The 21,238-nt window shown below is 39.6% G+C and overlaps 2 protein-coding genes across 3 annotated transcripts in view; one reads left to right on the top strand and one right to left on the bottom strand.

Moving 5' to 3' along the window:
* Positions 1-561: 561 nt before the first annotated feature.
* On the bottom strand, positions 562-19,039 carry LOC146767389 (uncharacterized; the record flags this gene model as incomplete). Its single annotated transcript, XM_085582294.1, has 1 exon — positions 562-19,039. A coding segment is annotated over one exon (939 nt), but the record flags the coding sequence as incomplete, so codon positions are not given.
* PPP4R3A (protein phosphatase 4 regulatory subunit 3A) overlaps positions 18,258-21,238 on the top strand; it is a 41,331-nt gene continuing 38,350 nt past the window's right edge. For both annotated transcript variants that reach the window (XM_021531945.4, XM_085582278.1), the window contains exon 1: positions 18,258-19,405. In XM_021531945.4, coding sequence (XP_021387620.1) covers positions 19,264-19,405 — 142 coding nt within the window. In that variant the 5' untranslated portion in view covers positions 18,258-19,263. The remainder of the gene's footprint in view (positions 19,406-21,238) is intronic.

Here is a 21,238-nt window from a genome sequence, read left to right as displayed (position 1 = left end):
ACTTTCTAAAATAAGATCATAAGATATTCATCTTCTGTACCATAAGTAGAAATTGATATTTAGTGTGAAAATCCTTCATTTTAGGATTTCATTTTAGGTATCTTCAGAGACTACTGAAGATGCTGTTTGTAAATCAGTTTTTGTTACAAAGAAATCTCAAATCGACAGTGAGATGTTTCTTTATAAATGATGTTCTGTGTTCAGTCAGTTTAGCCTATGCACAGTAGTTTACAGACAATCATGAAAATAAATGGCACTTTTACACTTGATGAAGTAGACAGGCACTCTCTTCAGAAAATATTAACTAAAAAGCAGTCTCTGCAGTAGCTCTGCCTCTAAGTATATGTAATAATTTATGCTATTTATTTAACAGGTATGGCTATCTAGTGACAGAGGCACTTTATTTAAATTATTAAATCTTGAAGATGAGAACATTGTAAAAGCAAATATGTGTGTACAGTCATTCAATCACCTTCATGAGAGATAAGGGAAGCCTTTTCTTCCCTAAGGCAGGTGCAGAATTTAAACCTGCTTTTGTCACAATGTGTGGTATGATAGCCACACAAAAAAGCTCCTGCATTAGCCAGTCTTCACACATACTTGGTTAATACTGTTTTACCATAAACATGTTCTCTACAGCAACATTAATTCTTCCTGTTAGTAAGTTCTGAGTGAAGTTCCACGTTAGAATACTTGATAAAGAGACAAGATTTGTAGAAAGCAGTAGTAATGTCCTTAATTACTTGTGTAGTTGGCAGAATCAAGCACAATCCTTCACCTAATTGAAGAGCAGCAGGCACCCAACAAAGTATTACAGTGATACCAACACACAAACAAGGAAAGTGTAGTCTGTGACAGTGCTAAGCATGAGCAGGCATGCTTCATTACTTGCTGAGAGGTCATCAAAGGACATAGCAAGCTCATCAGTCATATACCATATATTCCTTGTTCATCTGCTACAGAATGCAGATGGCTGTAATTAAATAACTCGTGTATTGTCACTGTATGAATTGAATCATGACAGAGACGGTCCTTTCTCCCCTTCTGTTTGTTTAAGTGTGCTAAGTGTAACATATTAGCATAACATTGGCTTATATAGATGACATCAGGAAAGTATAGATTTAATTCAGCTGTATTTTAATTCATCTCTTCACTTGACAAAAAACATCCTGTGTAAGGAGAGAACTCTTTAGAAGTCACTTTCTGTAACAGCAGAGTGATTCACCAATCCAAGAGCTGATTTTAACTGACTGTTTTGGTACTATATTTTGCCATGAAAGAGAATAAAATGTATCATTATTTTATGAAGAGGTTCTTTTCTTCCCCTTGCCAATTTGCTCTGAAAGTGTTTCTTTAGGTGTATACCAAAGCAAGAGATCTGATTGAAGTACTGAACCTCAATTCTACTGTGTATCATCTTAAGCAGAACAACTTTTGCTTCTCTTCATGTGATTATTTATTTCTAATTTGTTGTCTGTATTTCAATTGTGTATGTTTGGAAATACTTGCCAGATCTGAGACTAAAAGCGTTGTCAGTTTGTACTGTGATCATTTGGGAGCTTTGCATTTAACTATTTTAAATAAGTCAAAATCTGATAGGCTCGAAATAAAGAAGCTAAATGTTTTAAAATCAATGGAGGTGAGCTGTCAAAAAAAATCAAGGAAGTATTATAAAGTATCCTTTAAATCTGCAAGGAACAGTTTGCTCGTCATTGTACACAACTTCAAGAAGATTTGATTTCTTCAAGCAATTGATTCAAAAATATCCTTATTGTATGAAGAAATGCCAGGCCATTGCATATATACAGCTTTGTGTACATTTTAAATGTATAAGCTGGACTGTGTGACAACAGGAATGCAGTCAGAGTAAAATTCAGGTAAGAGACACCTATGAAGCCTTTAGGCTCCATTCTACTACAAAGAGACTGATTTGACCTCTGTATTTAGAGCCCGTCTTCAGTCTCCTCCAAACTGAGTGTGCTTGACAAGGCTTTTTCAACCAGCCCATGTGGCCAGGTTACCCTTGCTTAATGCAGAGAGCTGTGAGTGTTCACCTGACCCTTGGAACACAGCTTGGTGTTGCTGCATAGGCAGACAGTACTGTATATGAAAAATTACATTTCTGACTTACACCTTTTCACGTATCCACATTGAATTTCACCTGCTCTTTTATAATCCGTCTCATTATACCTCTGCAACTCTGCATAGTCAGACACAGTCTGTACTGTGCTTAGAATCATTAGTGACATTCATCACCTTATTTTTCACTCCTTTCCAATTCAGTTTTGAATAATTTGAAAACAGGCATACCGAATGCAAGGCACTCTATAAGTCACCAATACTACTGTTTCCTATTCAGAATAGGCCCACCACTTCTCTGGAAGCTTCATGTGGAATGCAAATTCCAGAGAACATGCTAGCTAAAAAGTCATTGCCTTTAGGAGATGCAAAGTATTTTACATCTCTGACAATTAGAAGCAGTTCTCAGATCACACTTCTCCTCAGTTCAGATATCAGCAGGACTCAAAAGATCCTTCATCTTACAGATGCAAAATTTACTTCTTGCTATCTTGCCAAACCCCAATACTCTTTGGCTGCTTTTGGATATTCCACATGAGGAGTGTTTAATATCAAATTTACTTATTTGGTATAGTTGGCATTACATGGCAGTTCAATTTAGCAGAGTGATACAGAAATCAGTTGAAATCACAGCACGAGCAATATAGCAGTTGTGATGTTCAGCTGTAGTTAAATCTCTGTTGTAGTGTGATTGTCATTACTGGTCCCTCTGTGCTCACTGTCATGACACTGGGCATCCCCAGTGACCTGGAAAGAATACATGGATGAAAGCCAGCTCAAGTCTGTTGCTCTCTTCAAAATATATAATTTGTCCAATTTTTATGCTTTATGTTGTGCCAAGCTACCTATGCACTGCCCCATCACCCCCATCCCCCAGTGTGGGTCTGGCTGGCTCACAAAGGCATTGCTCTTAGTTAATAGTTTTGGAACCTGATGATTCACTGATGCAACTGTCTGCAACTAAAAGCAAGGTTACCATCCAATCTACCTGATAACTAAGTTCAGCTTCCTTTATATTACACTATTCCCTGATCTCTGGGGTTTGCCCTTCCTTTACCTCACTGCAGGTGTGTGTGGGTTGATTGCACAGCTGAACTGCCAAAACCCCTACTGTGTCCATCAGTCAGTGCATCCTGGTATCATGCATGGCTTTGCTTCCTTGAGCAACAGTAATAGACTTAGAGAAGCCCCTGCTGAATCATGTCACCACGCAGCTCAGGATGCTACAAGCAGCCTGATCTTGTTGTGAATAGCAAGGGATATCGGAAGCTATTGCTCTGTGAGCAGTAGCTCCTGCCTCACATTCCTGCTGAGCTTGTAACCTAAGCTTTTAAACTCGTAACAATTTTAATTTAAATGCATAAACATTTCCCATTTATTTCAAGCATGTATGTAAATGTGGCTATAGCTGTCTATAAACAAATAGGCCCTAAACGGTTTGGGTTTTTTTCTCATTTGTGATATGCTTTTAACATTGTCATATAATCATTTGAGAAATCACTACAGTAATTAGTGGTCACTATAGAGGCATGTGGGTAATATGGTTTAGTGGTTTAGGGGTTACAGTGATAGTGCTGGGTTTACAGTTGAACTTCATGATCTTAAGGGTTTCTTCCAACCTTGATGATTGTATGATTCTATAGTATATTAACATGTTGTCAACTACAAGGGGGAATATTAGCACTTCAAAATCTTTTATAAGCTCACAGGTCACTTAATACCTCATTTTCCTTAGTGTTTATTCTGCTGATTCTTGGCTAATTGCTCCTTTTTCTCTGAGTTTTTGCTTATTCCTTTTACTTCCCTTTCCCTGAGGCAACACTCCCTTTCAGCCAATTTCTACTCTTCGGGCATAGCTTGTACTCCTCTTTCCCCCGCGACTTTGTTGGAGGCAGAGGCCCCTCAAATTTTTTCTCTTTCAGAAAGAGGCTGACTCTCTTTATATTGCTCTTTCTGACAGGTGATTTCCATACCTACCAATACTACAAGTCTAGTAAATTTGTAACATTCTTATCTTCTGTCAACTCTTAGTCCTGACGAAGTTTGGCAGAACCTTGTTGTAAACAGCCCTTTCCAGCAAGGCAATAGATCCTATTCCACGTGGACACAGTTGCTGCCCCTCACTCACACAACTTCTTAAATAGCTGGTGCTTAGCAGATCACTGAGTAGGTCAAATTAATAGAATGGAAGCAAAGTCAATGTAAGTAGCAGAGATCAGTACATAAATAGAATATTACTCTAAGAAAAAATGTGTCTGGTTTGATATTTATTTTAATTATGTGAAAAAAATGTGGATTTTAGTGGGGTATATCTTGTAAAGAAAGCTGTTTCTACTGGTAAAAGTTTGCACAATAAATTGCTTAGGAGAAGATTGCCTTAGTTAGCAAGATAAATATCTCTCACCCAGACTAGAGAAAGGTAATTTTACAGTAATTGGTCTTCACGAGTTAAAGTTGGCGTTTACCCTGACTGACCATTTGTTGAAAAGACAAGTACATGGTATTGAAAACAAGCAGTGTTCAAATCACTAAGGAAACCAGTGTCTAGATACTAGAACTAAACATTCTAAATCAGGAGGAAAAAATACTTCAAAGACATATTTCCTAAAAATTACAGCATTTATGAATTTCCTTTAGGAAATTTTCAAAATTTATGCTCTTAGATCCCAAAGAACACCTTTGAAAACCCCAGCTCTCAGAGGAAACAAAATCCTGTCCCATGCATCTGATGTGATGTGAGCTACACTTAACCCATTGGGGGAGGCAGGAAGGAATTCAAGGTGTTCTTGACACAGCGGTCCTTTATCCTGTGCTGAGCAAGCACCCTGCTGCTGATCACAGCAACACCAGGATTTATAGCTGATCATGATAGAAGTAGGTGACCTATCAAGATGCTTATATAGCATGCATACCCTTCAAGAATGCTCAGTTATTAATTTCAGACAGTAGTACCTATCTGACATTTCTGTCTCTTAAAGAAAAAACAAGCAACTGCTACTGCCACTGATGATTGTCTACTCTACAAATGTACTGATAGTCTTGCACTGTTTGCTGTGGCTGGAATTCTGGCTGAAATTGTTCCCTCCCATCCCTAGAGGACGAGTCCATCCTCTGTGTATGAACCCTTCATTCTGGATTCTCACTCACTGCATAATGACTTTGCAGCCTAATCATTGAACTCTGGTCTTGAGACTATTGTTATTAGTCACTGGAGTAGGAAATCAAAACCAGCTCCAGCCATCAGCCAGGAACTTAGGACACTCCTCCTGCTGCAGTGTTACAGGTTGAATCACCAAGCTTCCTCACACATGCTGTATTTCTAGCTTCATTTCCCTATGTAAATGCCCAGGAGGAAGTATTTCTGCATTAGGAAAGATAGAGACAGTAACATCCTCACTCAGCTTTATAAGATAACAGTCAGGATTGTCTCTTGAGAAAAGGATTTTGACTCAGGCTATGAAGGAAGTTGAACACAGGGCTTGAATTTTCTGGGTGAGTGCTCTGACTAGGAGAGTTGTACTGCCAACAGCCAGCACACCCAGCAACAGCTGGTTTTGGAAAACTAAAATAGCTGCACACACATTTTAACTCCATGTGCCAACAAACCAGATCTTGATAGGAAATTGATGTGCCACTCTACTTACATTTGGATCCTTATTAACTTGTACGGGAGCTGGGAGGTTCCTTGCATAGGCCACAGCAAGCTTGGTAATACGCAGACAAGGGTTGAAAAAACACAATGGCAAAGTCAATGGTCTCAAAAGGAAGCACAGAAAATTCCATTTTAACATAAGAAAAACTACTTCACTGTGAGGATGCTTAAATACCACTTGGGGACTCTCCATCCTTAGAGATATTCAAAACCTGACTGGACAAGATCCAGAGCAGCCGTTTCTAGTGGATTCTATTTTGTGTAGGGGATTTAGACCAGGCAGTCTCCAGAAGTCCCTTCCAACTTCAATTATTCTGTGTTTCTGTGAGCACTGAGAATTTGAAGGCCAAACAGAAAGGCAAACTCTGACCCCAGACTAAGCTTTTTGTTCTTGAAACTCAGATAAATCCTATTCTCAGTGAGGATTTTTGTACCCAAATCCTCACAGAGATCAAAGCAAAAAAAACCAGCTGTGAGAATTTCCTTTACACTTGCATGTATTTTATTTCATGCATTAACATGGTTAAACTTAAAAAGAAATGTGTGTGGTGTGGGGGTGGATGGGTGTGTGGGTATGTGTGTGTGTTAAAAAAGGAGCAACAAAAAGAGGGAGGGAGCTTCCTTGCAAGAAAAAATTAAACTCAAGGGCTGGAAAGCTCAGAGCAGTTCAAGTCAGAAAGGAAACTTTCAAATCTACACTTTGGACAGATTTTAAAGCGTGAAATAAGTGGAGATGGAAGGGCTACAGACAAAAAAAAAGTTAAATACCCTTCCACAGTTACTTTCATTTCCTTGGCTACAGTAAAATAAGGACTAGTTAGCCAGTCAGCCAAACTGGCAAAGAAGCAATAACTGGTGTTGTGGAGGGAAAAGGCCCCAGTTATCATGAAGAAATTGTCCATATTCCATTCACATAGCTTTGAATAGTTCTAAAGTTTGCATTTTTTTTCCTTACCTTGGGATTTGCTTAAACCACAGAGTACTAAATACATATATTTGCTTTCTTGCTCAATTTCAATGCTTCAAGTGTGTTTAATAAACCTTGTTGTTGGCAATCAATCACTTCTGGAAGTGAAGGCAAAAGAGGACTGGGATTAAATGGATCGCTACACACTGGAATTCTCTGTTTGCAGCAAAGTCATCACATTTACAAAATGCATCCATTACAAGCCATTAAAGGAGAAAAAATTAATTTTGATCAATAGCTTTGCTTCCACACTTTTTTATTCTGAATAGTTGTTCAAATACAAATTTCATTCTGCATAGTTTTGGGAAATGGGAGAGTTATGTTTAGACTGAGCCAAAAAAGGTAATTATTTATTTTACATAGTGTAAAAGATAATTATATAAAATTTTACTGAAATTCCCTGGTCATATTTTCTGAGTCCTTGGATAGTATATTAATATATGTCATCAAAGCATCCTCTACCTAACAGTTTTCAAACTGTTCCAAAAATGTTATTCTTGATGAGACTTCAGGTAAAGGAAATGTCTGTCTTCTGGTTTTGGTTCAATCTTGTTACTTTATTATTAGTTCTTATATTCCTTCATATCATCCTCCAAATAGTCTGTTTCTTTCTGGTCTTTCTGTTTGATTCCATAGAGATGTGCATTTAATTACAAATATCATGAGATGTAGTTCAGAAGGATTGAGTGAGATCAATCTTTGTAAGAATGGCTTGTGATGGAATGGAACACCTTTGATGTAGAAGGGAAATCTTACATGGGTAGTGGGACAATTCAAGAACTGAAAAATAATCTGAGAACTCTCTTATGCTGATTTGTCATAAGGAAAGATTATTAAATTAATCAGTTAAGGAAGTAGTAAATGACTGCCAGGGCATGGAAAGGACATTCAAGAATTTTAAACATTAAATTCCTCACTTGAAAACTGTGGTGTTTAACCCAACCTTTCAATCAAACAGGAGAATAGAAGAAGACAGATATGTCACCAGTTTATAAAAACCACTAATTTCAGGGATTATCTGAGGAACAATACCCAAGTCTGACTTCTGTAGGTGTCAAACTAATTGAAATTATTTTAAAATAGAGCAAGTAGAAGTTTGAGTAAATTAAAATATGAAGGAATAATCAATATTGTGTTTGAGAATGGAATTCGCATGGCAAATGTAATAATGAGGTGGAGCTGGTGATTTTTATGTATTTGGATTTGTAAAATGCTTCTTTGAAAAAGGCACCTCACTAAGAAATTCCAAAGAAATTAACTTCTCATGGAATGAGAGCAAAGATAATTCATGGGCAAACAACTGGATAGGAGATCCAAAAAAATTATGACACAAATTACAAAGAAAATAGGGTTCCACTGGATCTACAGTTGTCCAGATCCTGCTGTACAAGCTATTCACAAATGACAACATAAAGCTGAATGCTGAAGCAGGGAAGTTTGCAAAGAACAAGTTGTGCATCAAATCACAATTAAAGCAGAGAGCAAGGAGTTGAAGAAAATTTTAACCAATGCTGAGCAGCCAGACAGTAAAACCTCTCATAAAATGTATGCTTATCAAATTCAAACACAAGCACTTTAAAGAAAAATACAAAACGGAGAGCTCTTGGCTGTAGCTGCTCATGAAAGAGCTTTGGGTGTTATTTGAATAGGCAACACCATGACCTGTGGCAAGAAAAGACAAACTGAACATTGCAATTACTTCCTTATGAAGAGAACAAACAAGGAAAACATTATAATGCTGTTGTACCAACCTTGAATCTCAAATACATGCACTTCTGATTACTGATCTCCAAGAGCAATGTAGTAGCACTAGATAAGATACTGGTAAGTTAAGCAGTATGGATCAGAAATAATGAATAGGTTCTATTCAAGGGAAACCAAATAGCACATTTCTTAATAGAAAAAAGATGATTAAACGTGGAGGGTACATAAAATCAGTCCTATAACTATGGTGATGCATTGTTTCTCAGAAGCACAAAAACTGTATAGTATTTTGAAACAAACAAAAAGAAACATTTTCTTTTAAGCATCACTGAGTTGTACAGAATGCTGAAACAGATGGACCTTTGATCTGACCAGTGTGGCAGGTCTTACCGTCTTGTGACTGACACTTTTTCTCTGACTGTGCTCAGTGTCATGTTGAGGCAACATCAGTTGAGCAATATGAGAAGCTCAGTATAAAAATAACATCCTTTTCAAAGTATTCTTTCCATTTGTATCTACCACCCCTCTCTACTGTGACAGGCATTGCCAATAGCTAAAAATATGCAAGCACATAAATAACATCAGCGCCTATCATGTGGCTGTGATCTCCTTGTACTATACTTGTCCACGTCATTTCTATTACCACTTTTACCAATTCGTAATTGGCAACTGCTCCTCCCAAGTACTCTGGGAAAAGTATGGCCTTGCCACATACACTGAAAACTAACAAAATCAGGCTTTTATTACATTAAATGTAGAACTATGAACTCTTCAAAGACAGAGGAAACAATGAAATGGTCTTGTGATCCTTACTGTAGAGCATTACAGAAGGAGAAAGCCAGTTTTGAAATGAGTGGTTCCAAGATAAATGCAAACAAGTCCCTTTATACCTTTGCACTAGATTAATAGGCAGGAGGAGCAAATTTTGCAATGCAGATATATCTGTCAGTGCAAACATGGTACTTACTGTATTCTTTTAAATGGCTATCTTTGCTTTGGAAGTTTCTAATTTATTTTCACAACACAGCTAATGACTACTAATTTATTTTCACAACATAGGGTAAATCTATACCAACTGTGATTATCCCAGAAACCTTGTATATTTGGGATATGGTAGCATATATTATAACACAGAAGAGTGGCAGCATATGTAGGAAATCAATTCATTGCATTCCTCCTGTTCCACTGACTGCTGAATTGTGACTACAGAAAGATACAAAAGATGAAAATGGTTTTCCTTTCCTCAAAGAAATGCTGTTAAGAAAGCTAAGACACCATTAGGTGGTGCCTAGGGATTGATGTAGAAAGAGAAGCACTTCCTTGCACATTCATTTTGCAAAAGAACCATGAGCCTCTCTATTCTTATGTGCACATTTATCTGAAGAAATTGTCAACAACAGCCTACAAATTTCTTCAAGGAGAAAGCACTGTGCAGAAATAAATCAGCAGCAAAATCAGACATTAGACTGAAAAAGTGCATAAAATGAGTCTATTTTTAATATATGCTAAAATATGCCTTTTGCTATTTAGGATGAATAAATTAAACTACTATTTTCCATGTAACCCTATGACCTCCTAGGGGGTTATTTTCAGTACAGTGCTTTGGAGGGGGAAAAAATCCCTCAGGATCTCTAAGTTCTTCTGCTATGAAAGACCTGAACTGAGATAGCTGGAGGCAAGAAACAGCATAGTTCCCAATTCTGATACCACTCAGTGTACTACTACTAGAAAAATGCCATTTAATTTCCATTCCAAAAACATCTCCTCTTTAAATGGCTGAAGTCTTGTTTTGCTAACAAGTTTTTGTTTTATTTTGTGAAATGTGTGCATTTGAGTTTAAACGTCTATAAAATTGTGCAATTTGTCATGTGCTTAAAATGCAATTGATTAACAAAACTTACATCTCCTATTAAATTAATATTTCTGATTTTCCCTCATACTGTTACGTTTCTCATGTCCATGCCTTCATCAGAGTTTGTGGCTACAGTGGATTCTCTATACTGTTATTTTGCAGTATTCTTTCTCCTTTGCCAGTCCTCATGCCTACAAAGAAGCTGTACTGAACTAAATGACAAGCTTGTGTGCTGGAATCACCAAAAAGCCACTTCCTGGGAAAACTGAGAACAATATTTGCAATATGAAAAAGAAAAGTACCACACATGGGATAAACCAGAGGCTGATACATGCCAATTGATAGGAGAAGGTTTTCAAGGCAAGTATAAATCAGGAAAGAGAAGGATAGGAAAAGAAACTCTGAAAATGTATTTGACTTGAAGGGGAACCAAGTTGTGCTGGACCTTGAAAGCACAGAGATGAGTCCTATAGCAGGGAACATGGTACAGCAGAGATTTTGATAGCTATGAGCAGGATGGCAGGTGAGAACACAACCAACCTTAGCACAATTCATCTGGGTGTGCTGAAAGGAATTGGGAGGAACATGGTAGAGATATAAAGAGGGTATGAGTATGAGTAAAGGAGGGAGATGAACTTGATTGGATCCATGGTTTCCTCGGTGAGGTCAGGAAAGGGATTTAGGGCTGGTCCATGTCATATATAAAAGGTAACAGGAAAGTATAAATCATAATCCCCATGATTTGGGATTATGAGAAATGAGAAGCACAGAGGAAAGCAGGAAGGGATCAAGGTTTCAGCTTTACTGACTGGAATTAGTCTTGTTTTCCTTTATCTCTAGTTGCCCCAGAATCCTCTCATGGCTGCAAAGGACTGTAAGATCTTTAGGTGATAAAGGCTCTATGGTGGCTGTATCAGGGGACTCAACAAATGCCAGCTGGCAATTCTGTTGTCCCCATACAAGTACATTAAATTGAATGGCTATATTATACCACATATCTGAAATTATAGGGAATGTATTGACATCAGGGACCCTCAAAGATCTATCTACCAGAGAACAGGTGTTTACAAGATTTTTTTATGCAGAAGATTTCAGAAAATGTAAAGAATTCTCACCATACTCTTGTAAGTCAGTATTAAACACAAATAAAGACAGAACTGTGATATATTCGTACAGATTATATGTTCTCTCTTTATTATTTTCTCAGGTTCTGTCACTAATGAAAGCCATAAACATCATAAATAAATCCTGAATGTTAATTAATTTAGATAATTGTTAATGAATATTTAATATCTATAATTCTAATAATATAATAGCTAATTTCTATAACTGACAAGCTGCAGTGATGATTAATGAAATGGTATATACTTACACTGTCTTTGGTAGTAATGTCCAAGTGTTGGTCTAGTTGTATTTATTTAGGACTATTCATTCTCCCTGTGGTTTTAGCCCTATTGTCCTGCACCAGCCAGTGCACAGCAGAGCTGTGTCACTGCCATCACCCCACACTTCAACACCCTGGGGTGTGAAAGATGCCAGACCCCCTTTGCACCTCACTGCTCCAGACCCTCCTGGCACACACGCCATTCCCAACCTTCTTCCTCCTGCACATCCGCTGATAATCCCCACATGCCTCTAATGCCTTTGCCCATTAGTCACAGAAGTGTCTGACTTGAGAGCTCTGCTTCAGGGCCACCTATGCTGTGCAACAGACACTTGTAGTAGATTAGTACATTGGACTACCAAATTTGATTTCAGCATCAATGTTTCCTTGCAGCAGAGCCTTCCATCACTTTCTTCAATGAGCTATGAGAAAAGAATCATTGTTCTTGTTTTGACCATCCCACCTACTTGCTGCTCCTCAGTTCTCATTTTGGAGGGGACATTAAACAACTGAACTTTGTTGACTTTATTCATCTTACAGATGTTTGCCAAATCCTGTCTCGAGTGTGGACCCAAATCCTATCTCTGGTGTCAACCAGAAGAGAGGTAACATACATGGGAAAAGAGGAGGCCAAGGCTGAGTGTAGAATCAGAAGAATTTCTATGTTGCTACTGAGCAAACCCATTCCATAACAATTTAGGTTGTTTTTCTAGGTAACAATAATACCAAAATCTCCAGTTTTGCATTTGGTCTACTTAGCTTTGCTTTTAGCTAGAGAAGGGTTGCAAAGTGAGGACAGTGCACATTTTCCTCCCTAAATGCTTGGCCTGTTATTGGAGAGCTCATCTACAGACCCTGGTGTCAGGTTCTCCCCTCTGCTTTGTTGGCTTCAAATGCAAAATGAAAGACACTAGAACCAGCTAAGATAATTAGTAAAATAATCTCTCGGATAATTGGATGTGCTCTCAATCTATTTATATTACTTACTTGCAACTTGCACCACAAGCATTCCTATTCTGTGCAAGTCTTGAATTATTTGCATCTCTAAGACTATCATTGTCACAAACACTGAAATGACTCATAAAATTTTATTTTAAAATTGGAAAGCCAAACATATTTAAATTGCTGTCAGTACAATGGCTGATTCTAAATTACTGTCTTCAGAAAACTTACCTGCCTCCTGTTTTTTTCATGTTTCTGACATATTTTTACATTTATTACACTTTATTACATACAGATACATTGTCACTTTCACTAGCTTTTGTCCAGGAACCTGATCCTAAATTTACACAGGTCTAGTCCAGTCATCCCAGATGACTGCTCCAATTGAAGTACCAAGCTGCTGAGACACTGTGTGTGTAAGGATGAGTGTCCACCTACCTGTGTCCATGTGCTGCTGTCTTGTTCTGGCTCTGACAATGTGCCTTCTCCATCCCTTTTGGCTTTTCTCCCTTTTTACTCTCAATCCACCTATGTAGTTCTTATTTACACAAACTGGAAACAGCTTCAACAGTTTCCACACTCACCTCAGCATGTGCCTAAGGTAATGAGGAATTTATTTAAGTGAGAGTTTTGCAGCTGATAGTAATTTTTAGGTGATTAGGTAGAGATATAATAGAAAAATTGAGGTAATTTTTACCCTTCTGAGTTTCTGATGGATTTTCAAAACTTCCTGGAAACAAAGTTATGATGTGGATCTCATGCTTCCTGTGTCTCTGTCCATCACTTTCTCAAAAGACCAACAAATGTATGGGGCTAAGGGAAGCCTGTTGTAGTCTGAGCTATGGATGAAGTACTGGAAACCTTATTTAAAAAAATACTTGGGAGCAAAAATTAGGAATAGGAACTCTGCCATAGAAAAAGAAAAAAAAATTCAGTAACTCTTACTGAAATGTTACAAACACAGTCAACAGGCAAAATAATACATGCAAAAACATAAATATGTACTGCATAGGGACAGCCAGCACAATTCAGATGTCTTGGAGTTCCCCTTGCAGAAGGAGGGGAATTTTCACTGCTGGATGAATAAATGATGCAGGCACGTTCTCTGTGTCAGCAGTGCTTTGAAATTCTTCAGTCTGATGATAATGAGGCCTACATATTTAGATAAAGAGTAGCATTTTCAGAGAAGCATACAGGAATTCAAAACAAATACAGACTTTGCATGACTGTGCAGTTGCAGAGAACTCCTGAAAGAAAGCTTTGCTTGGAAGACAAGGGTCTTTTCAGTACTGTGAAAATTAAGATGACAATAGGAGGTTGAAAGAAAAGAGATGACATTTTTGTTAAGGAGATTCATTATGTAGGAGGAAGAGTCCCAGATTCTTAACTGCTGGCCTTCACAGATTCATCTTTGTGGTTCAGGTACAAGAACAGAATTACTGCTTCTCAGGATCTGTGGCAGGATGTGAAAGTTGAGTGGCAGCATCTGAGATATGATTCAGAGGGTGTGGCTGCAAAAGAGTGCATGCTGCAGGAATCTGAGATTTTGGAGTGTGACAGATGGATGTGCAAAAAAATAAAGCTCTTCAGAGCAGTCCTTTCAGATCCATTTCAATGTCTTAAAATTTGTTAACCATGAGGACACCAGAATTATAGAATGTGGCATTAAAGCTACTTTTATTCCTGATGTTACATTCTTCCACAGTGTGCTAGTTTACAATCTGTCCAAAAAGCATATTATAGGATCTTACAGACCCAGAGCAGTATCAGAAGTTTGTGTTTGGTTGCTTGTTTATTATGCAGCCTTGCTTCTTTCAGAGCTGCCTTACTATTTATTCCCATAGATGTGACCCTGTGTTTGGCTGTATCCGAAAGGTCCTGTTAGGACCACAGCCTGACTGCCTGAGCTGCTTATCCATCAGGTCTTGAACAATCACTATTTACAGCTCAAAATTTTATGTGAAAGTGTCATTGCTTGCCTTAAATTACTGGGAGGCACTGATGAGCTCACAAACATTTGTAAAGCTGGAATAAGCCGGAAACAGCTGTCAGTAACCTTCCCAGCTGTCCCAGGCTAGGATATTCTTTCTACATCAGCACCTTCAGGAAGTGAAGCTTTCTGTTTCTGACCCTTATAGCCTCATCCATTTCTTGCCATTCTTCCAGGCTCTCTGAGTCATACACAGCTTTTATGCACAGAGATTTTACATTGACTTTCCAAACATTAAAAGAAATCCTAACTACCATCAGTCCTGCTCTTGATTTCTCACAATCATCTAGGATCATCTCCACAGATCAATAATTCCTTTTGAGCTATACCAGTCACCTCAAATGTGACCCATGCAATGTGAGCTTTCTTCACAGAATACAATTTTAACTTTCCAGAAAAATACCTGAGAACTATCCATGTATATCTGCTCCATTACGCTTATGAGCAACATTGTAATTTAACAATAAATTAAATTTTTCTTGCTAAAGCCACATCAGCTGCTACTGCTATAAGCCCATCTTTATTGCATTCTGTGTGAGCATTTATTGTCTGTGACTGATGTCAGATAAATCAGCCTACTATTACCTGGGTTCTCACTTGTTCAGTTTGAATACTAATAGTCAGTCTTCATGTCTTCCAGAATTTCTGCAATAATTTAAGCTTTATTAAAAGTTAATAATGTTTCATACTTCCTGAGATCACACACACAAGCCTCTTTAGGACTCTCAAATTCAAGTTTTTTAGGACTTGTATACTTGAATAAGTTTCTCTCTAAGAGAAATTGTTTAATATCCCTCTAAATAATGACTAGGAAAGAACTTAGTCATCATTGTATGATACAAATATATTGCACATTCTTTCAAGTATAAAATTTATTTATTAAACAATTCCATTTTTTTGGTAGCAATATCAACATTTTTAAAATCTTGATATAACAGGCCTATAAGAGTGTTAAGATTTAGGAAACATGAGCTGTTCCTAAAACTACCAACCATGCAAATTTCTTGAAATCCTTATCCATTTTTTCTGTGCTTCATAACTTGTAATGATTGCTAGGTTTGCTTTTTGTCTACTGTATGTATTTATTTTAAACTGCTTTGTTTTCTTCCCCACTAAACTAGAAATATATTTTTTCTGAATCTCCCCTCTTCTTGATCACAATATTCTGACTCCTGTACAGACATCTTCTTTATAGCCTCCCCCTATTATGATAATTTTTCCATTTAATTTTTTCTTTGCACTCAGTCATTCATTTTCCACAGGTTTTTGGGGCACAAGTCAGAATACATGCCTTGGGAACAAGAAGACATAGAGAGTGTCTGCGTGTGTGTAGTATGGATTGTAACCTTGTTTGCACATACTGAGTATAGCCAGATCTATATACTCAAGCAAGTACAGACTTTCATTCTAGCAATAATCTTCACCATAATAAAGTATATAATAATAAAGTATGAATTATACTTTATTTATAGTCTATTTATACATAATAAAGTATGAAGTTGTTAGTTTCCCTAACATTTTTTTTTTCTTTTAGAAAATAGTTAGCTAAGAGTTTTAGGAACTCTAATAATGCCTTAGTATATAGAACCAAATTTATATGTGTGACCTGAAGTTATTCACAATAACAATGCAATTTTCTTTCCCAAAATTATTACTAGACACTGAAAGAAAAAGTTATCTTGTTCTTTATTCTTGACTGCTGTGCAAGAATATGGTAATCCCATATTTACTATGGTAAACCCAGTTTAGGCTTATTCCTATTGCATTGATCTATGTATAGTTACTTTCCTAGGAATATGAAAGTTTAAAACAGTATTCAACATTCCATTTCATCATTTATTACTTGGTTCCTGATGGGCAAAAGTTTCTGTCAGGGCTAGGTCCTTTATTATTTCTGGGAACTAAAAAGGTTAAACATTTAAACTCAGTGTTAATAACAGCCTCTCCTCATGCCTGAAGATATTTCCTTCTAGACACAAACTTTCAAACGAGTAGAAATCGAGAGAAGGCATTGAGGTGTGACCTGACAGACTTGCTTTCAAATTCATTATTCCAAGAAAAATAAACAGAATGTTTCTTTCTTTCCCAGCTAATTTCCAGCATGGGAAGTTGCTCTCAATGCCCAACCTTTTTTTCTGGAATGACTGGGGTAGAAATGTTAGGAAAAATAAAACTCCCTTGCCAAATATAATGAGAACTGGGTTAAAACCTGACAAGTAGGCACTATTGTCGGATCGAGCATTGTTCAGTTGTTCAAGATAACTCAAGGCCCATTAAAAGAAGCTGAGCCCAAAATTTGCATTAAGCAAACCATGCAAACTGAAATCTGATTAAGTTCTTGTTTTCAATTCACAAAAAACCAAAAAATTAAAAAAAAAAAACTGCAGTGAGCAGTGCGGTCTTTACTTAATCTGATGGCCACAAGAGGGTACAATTTGTAAATGGTACGTTAATATAACAGTCCTACAGAGTTTTCTCTAAGTGACATCAATATTTTCTGAAGTCACAAAAATCCATCTCCAGGTTGGCCTGAGGGAGATTTTGGCACAGCACCTGCCCAGATACAGCTCCTTGAGAGCTGCCCAGGAACAGCCCCTCAGGAGCTGCCCAGGCCTGTGCCCGTGCTGTGCGGTGCTCCCCTTCAGCCAGGCCCACAAGCCACAGCTCCCGGACACCTGAATCTCTTCAAACCCGTCGCTGCTTTGGCCAAGAACACCGCGCTGAGAACAAGCACAGCGCGCCTTCAGCGATGTCCTTAGGCACCCAAACAACCCTCTCAAAGGTTCTGTATTCTTAACCAGCCCTTGGGCATCAGAGCAAAGGCCAAATGGCTGTGTCTGGGCACTTCAGGAACCACAGAATATTCTGATTTGGAAGGGACCCATCAGGATCATCAAATCCAAGTCCTGGCCCTGCACAGGCCGCCCCAAGAGCCACAGCATGTGCCTGAGAGCATTGTCCAACGCTCAAGCTCTGCCAGGCTGCTGCTGTGACCCTGGGATCTTGCTCAGGAAGCTGCCTATCAATCCTGCTGGCATTGTCTTTCAACAGGCCAAGCAAAATAGAAGATGGACAAAGGAAAACAGGACTTGACTAGAGGATTCCTTGTGATACATAGTTAATCCTGGTGAAAGCTGCAAATGTGTTGTTTGGGCTCAAACCACCCTCAATACAACTCACTTTGATAAACGAGTATCAGGACTTACTCAAAGGCATAAAATAATAGAGTACATATTGCAGTGAGCTCCCATGTACAGTGACTATCTATAAGGTAGTGTGAAATGGACTCTTCTGCAGTGGCGCTGCCGGGTCCCAAATGCACCAGCATTTTCACATATTTTAGGGAAATCTGTCAAACATATGCTCAGATATTGGCAGCAGCCGTCAAGCCTCGACAGCTTCTGATATTGGAATTCTTTTACCCCATCTATGACTGCGGAGATCCAACAGATATTCACCAAAAGCCGTTTAACTTTGGGATCACCCGGCAAGATGTGAAAGGAAAAAAAAAAAAAAAAAAAAAAAAAGGTCTAAGAAAACGTCAACTCCGGGGCCCGCCGCGCCAGCCCCGGACCCGCGGTAACGGCGCGGCCACGGCCGCATGCGCGTCCTCCGCGCGGGGCCGCTGGCCCTTTAAATGCCGGCGGGCGGCCCGTGCTGCCGCTGGCTGGGAGACCCCGCGCCTCCAGTGAGAGGTGAAACCAAGATGGCGGCCGCGCACTGACTGAGGCGGAGCCGGAGGGAGCCGGGCCGCACCAGCCGCTGCCGATCGCCCCCTCCCTCCGCAGGGCACAGCGTTTCTCTGCTGGCCGGGCCGCCGAACGCCTGGAAGCGCAGCCACATCTCAAGGCGCGCTGGGGAGTCGGGACTGAGCCGCCGCAGCACCAGGAGGAGGAGGAGGAGGAGGAAGAAGAACATGGCGGCGGAGTCAGGCTGGGAGTGAAGCCGCCGCCTGCGACCGGAGCCCATGGGGAAGACGGGGCGCTGAGCTCGGCTGGCCGTTCACCCTGTCCCCGGACGGGCAGTGTCCGCAGGCCCGGGCAGCCCGGGCGGGAAGGAGGGCGGCTCCTTGGAGCCCCGCGCTGACGGACGGCGAGCGAGGGGCTTCGGGCCTGGGCAGCTGCTGCACAATAGAGCCGGGCTGCAGGCCGGGGCGAGCGGCCCCGCTCCCGGCTGCGTCCCTTCCTCTGATTCCCTCCGGCCTCACCAGCTTCCCCCCTGTTTTCCTCGGCAGGGCTCCGGCTTCCAGGAGCGCCTGCTCCTGTCACGCTGGGCCGGCTGCAGCCCGCCGCCGCTTCCACTACCGTGGATCCCCTTCTCCTCCGGAGTCCCTCCTTCGCCGCCTCTCCTGCCTGCCCTTCGCCCTGCAAAGAGCCTCTCTCCTCTCTGCGGCTCTCCCTGCCTAGGCTTACTCGCCTTTTGTGCAGCGCCTGACTGTACCTGAAGGAGCAGCTCCCCTTTTCACATCTTCACCTCTTGTTTCTCCCTCTTCCCCAATCCTCTGTTACCCTCGATAATGAGGATCCCGTTGGGGCACTGAAGAGGAGTAAGAAGAGCTTGCTTGGCGTGCCCGTGTGGGGCTGCTGCCTTCTTTTCCGCTCGCCTCCCCTGAGGGGGGCCTGGCCCCCAGCAGCCTTGTGCTCCTCCAGCGGTTGCCAGCCAGAGTGGTGGCTGCGGTGCGGCAGGCGGCAGGATGACGGACACCCGGCGGAGGGTGAAGGTGTACACGCTAAATGAGGACCGCCAGTGGGATGATCGAGGCACGGGGCATGTGTCCTCTTGCTACGTGGAGAGGCTCAAGGGCATGTCCCTGCTAGTCAGGGCAGAGAGTGATGGTAAGTGTACGGCTGAAGGTACAGTCTTTCCTCGTCCTGCCCAGGAAAGGAACTGGGTGTAGCTTTGTGTTTGTAGCGTTAATGTTTTGCTGCATAATTCAAATGGTATTCCTAAAAGCAGGCAGGCACTAACCAGGGTTCATTCGTGCTAGGCCAAGTGAAAGAAACAGGAGATTGCCATCAAGTGTAAGCATAGTAGGCACTTAGTGCGTACACAGTGTTGCATGCAAAATGCGTTCGAGTCTCCTTGTAAATCTTGCATGGGTTTGGATATCTACTGGTCTGGTTTCAAAACTGATCCCTGGATCTTGCTGGAAGTGATCCTCTCATGAAAGTTGTTCAAAACTTAGATCTTGGGTTTTAGTATTTGTTTTTAAAAGATCGTTGGATGGCTAATACCCTTTTGTGTCCACTTGCCCTTTTGGTAGCTTTTAGAATTATGTAAGACATTCTAACAGCTATCAACGGTTTTCAAAGTACAGTTATGGTAGTAAAGGCAATACAAGGGGCAGAACAGCATTTTCAGTGATGTTTTTTTTTTTTTTTAATGGGATGGGAGTACTCAGTCCTTCAGCAATTGGTTTCTGGTAGCATATGTCAGGAGTATATGTTAAGAGTAATATAGCCCTGTAGCTACATGTTTGGGCTAGTCTTGACTATTGGTTAAGTGAGTTCATGACTGCTGTGATCAGAGATTTAGAATGTGTACTTCACAGTATCAGCCTTGTACCGTTTTGCTTTTGAAGTCTGTCAATGCATGACTTACTACTTCATTAGATGTATAGCTACTGTATTTAGTGACATGTAGATCTAGTTATGCTTTTGACTGTCAACAGACCTTGTAATTTTATTTATTAAGCTTTTTTATTGTAGGAAGTCGGATGAGAAGCAACTTGAGAATCATTAATCCTTACTTTTTGGGAAAGTTCTGACAAACTGTACAATATGTCATCCTTACAGCAAAGATCATAATCTGATATGGAAAAATCAGTCATCTAAGCAGGATTTTGATAATTGGGTGTCTGATAAGCTCTCGGATCTCACAGATTTTTGATTATACTTTAACAGGTTACACTGGCACCTGATTTTTATTTATTTTACAGCAAGGAAGATACATTTAAATCTTGAGCAGCTTCATATAGCAAGAGAAAGCATTCAAAATGGAAATAAATTTAATTTAATTTCAACATGTGGAGGGAATTAAAAAATTTATCACTAATTTTCTTTGCTAATTTTTACAGTATGTGTTGTTGTAGATACTGTCCTGGCTGTTGGGGACATGTTTAAAAACTGTTCTCTCCTATATATTAAAAATTTTCTGTTTTTTAAAAAAAATTTTAAAAATTCTTTTTTTAGAAAAGAAATCAAAAGACCTGCAGCTCCTAACCTCCTTGTAAAGAAATAGCTAATTTGAACTAAAATCCATTTATTAACTTTTAGTGGGATATGTGTGCTTCAGTCTCATTAGAACCTGAGTTGCACTGTTGGTGCCAGCTCTCTTGTAAATAAATGAGCATCTGTAAGAGGGAAGATACAGACTGGTACTAAAAACTAAAATTAAGTCATTGCTTTAGCTGGCATAGCTAAGATACTCTAATCAAAGCAGGAAATGTCTCAAACTTACTAATTGCACCAAATACACAGATATTTATTTGGTAGGATATACACTTTAGACCTCTCTCTACTGCATACTTTCTACTTCAAAGTATTGAATAATACAGTTAAAATTCTTTATATAGTAGGTAATATCAGTCCTGAGTAAATGTCCACTCTAGTAATAGGCTAGCTTTTCTAACTTGCTTGTGTAGACACCTCATAAAATTTGATTTATAT

The sequence above is a fragment of the Lonchura striata genome, chromosome 5, assembly GCF_050655825.1.
Source record: "Lonchura striata isolate lonStrDom1 chromosome 5, ASM5065582v1, whole genome shotgun sequence".
Taxonomy (NCBI): domain Eukaryota; kingdom Metazoa; phylum Chordata; class Aves; order Passeriformes; family Estrildidae; genus Lonchura; species Lonchura striata.
The sequence above is the reverse complement of the archived record's forward strand: the minus strand, read 5'-3'. Positions and strand labels throughout refer to the sequence as shown.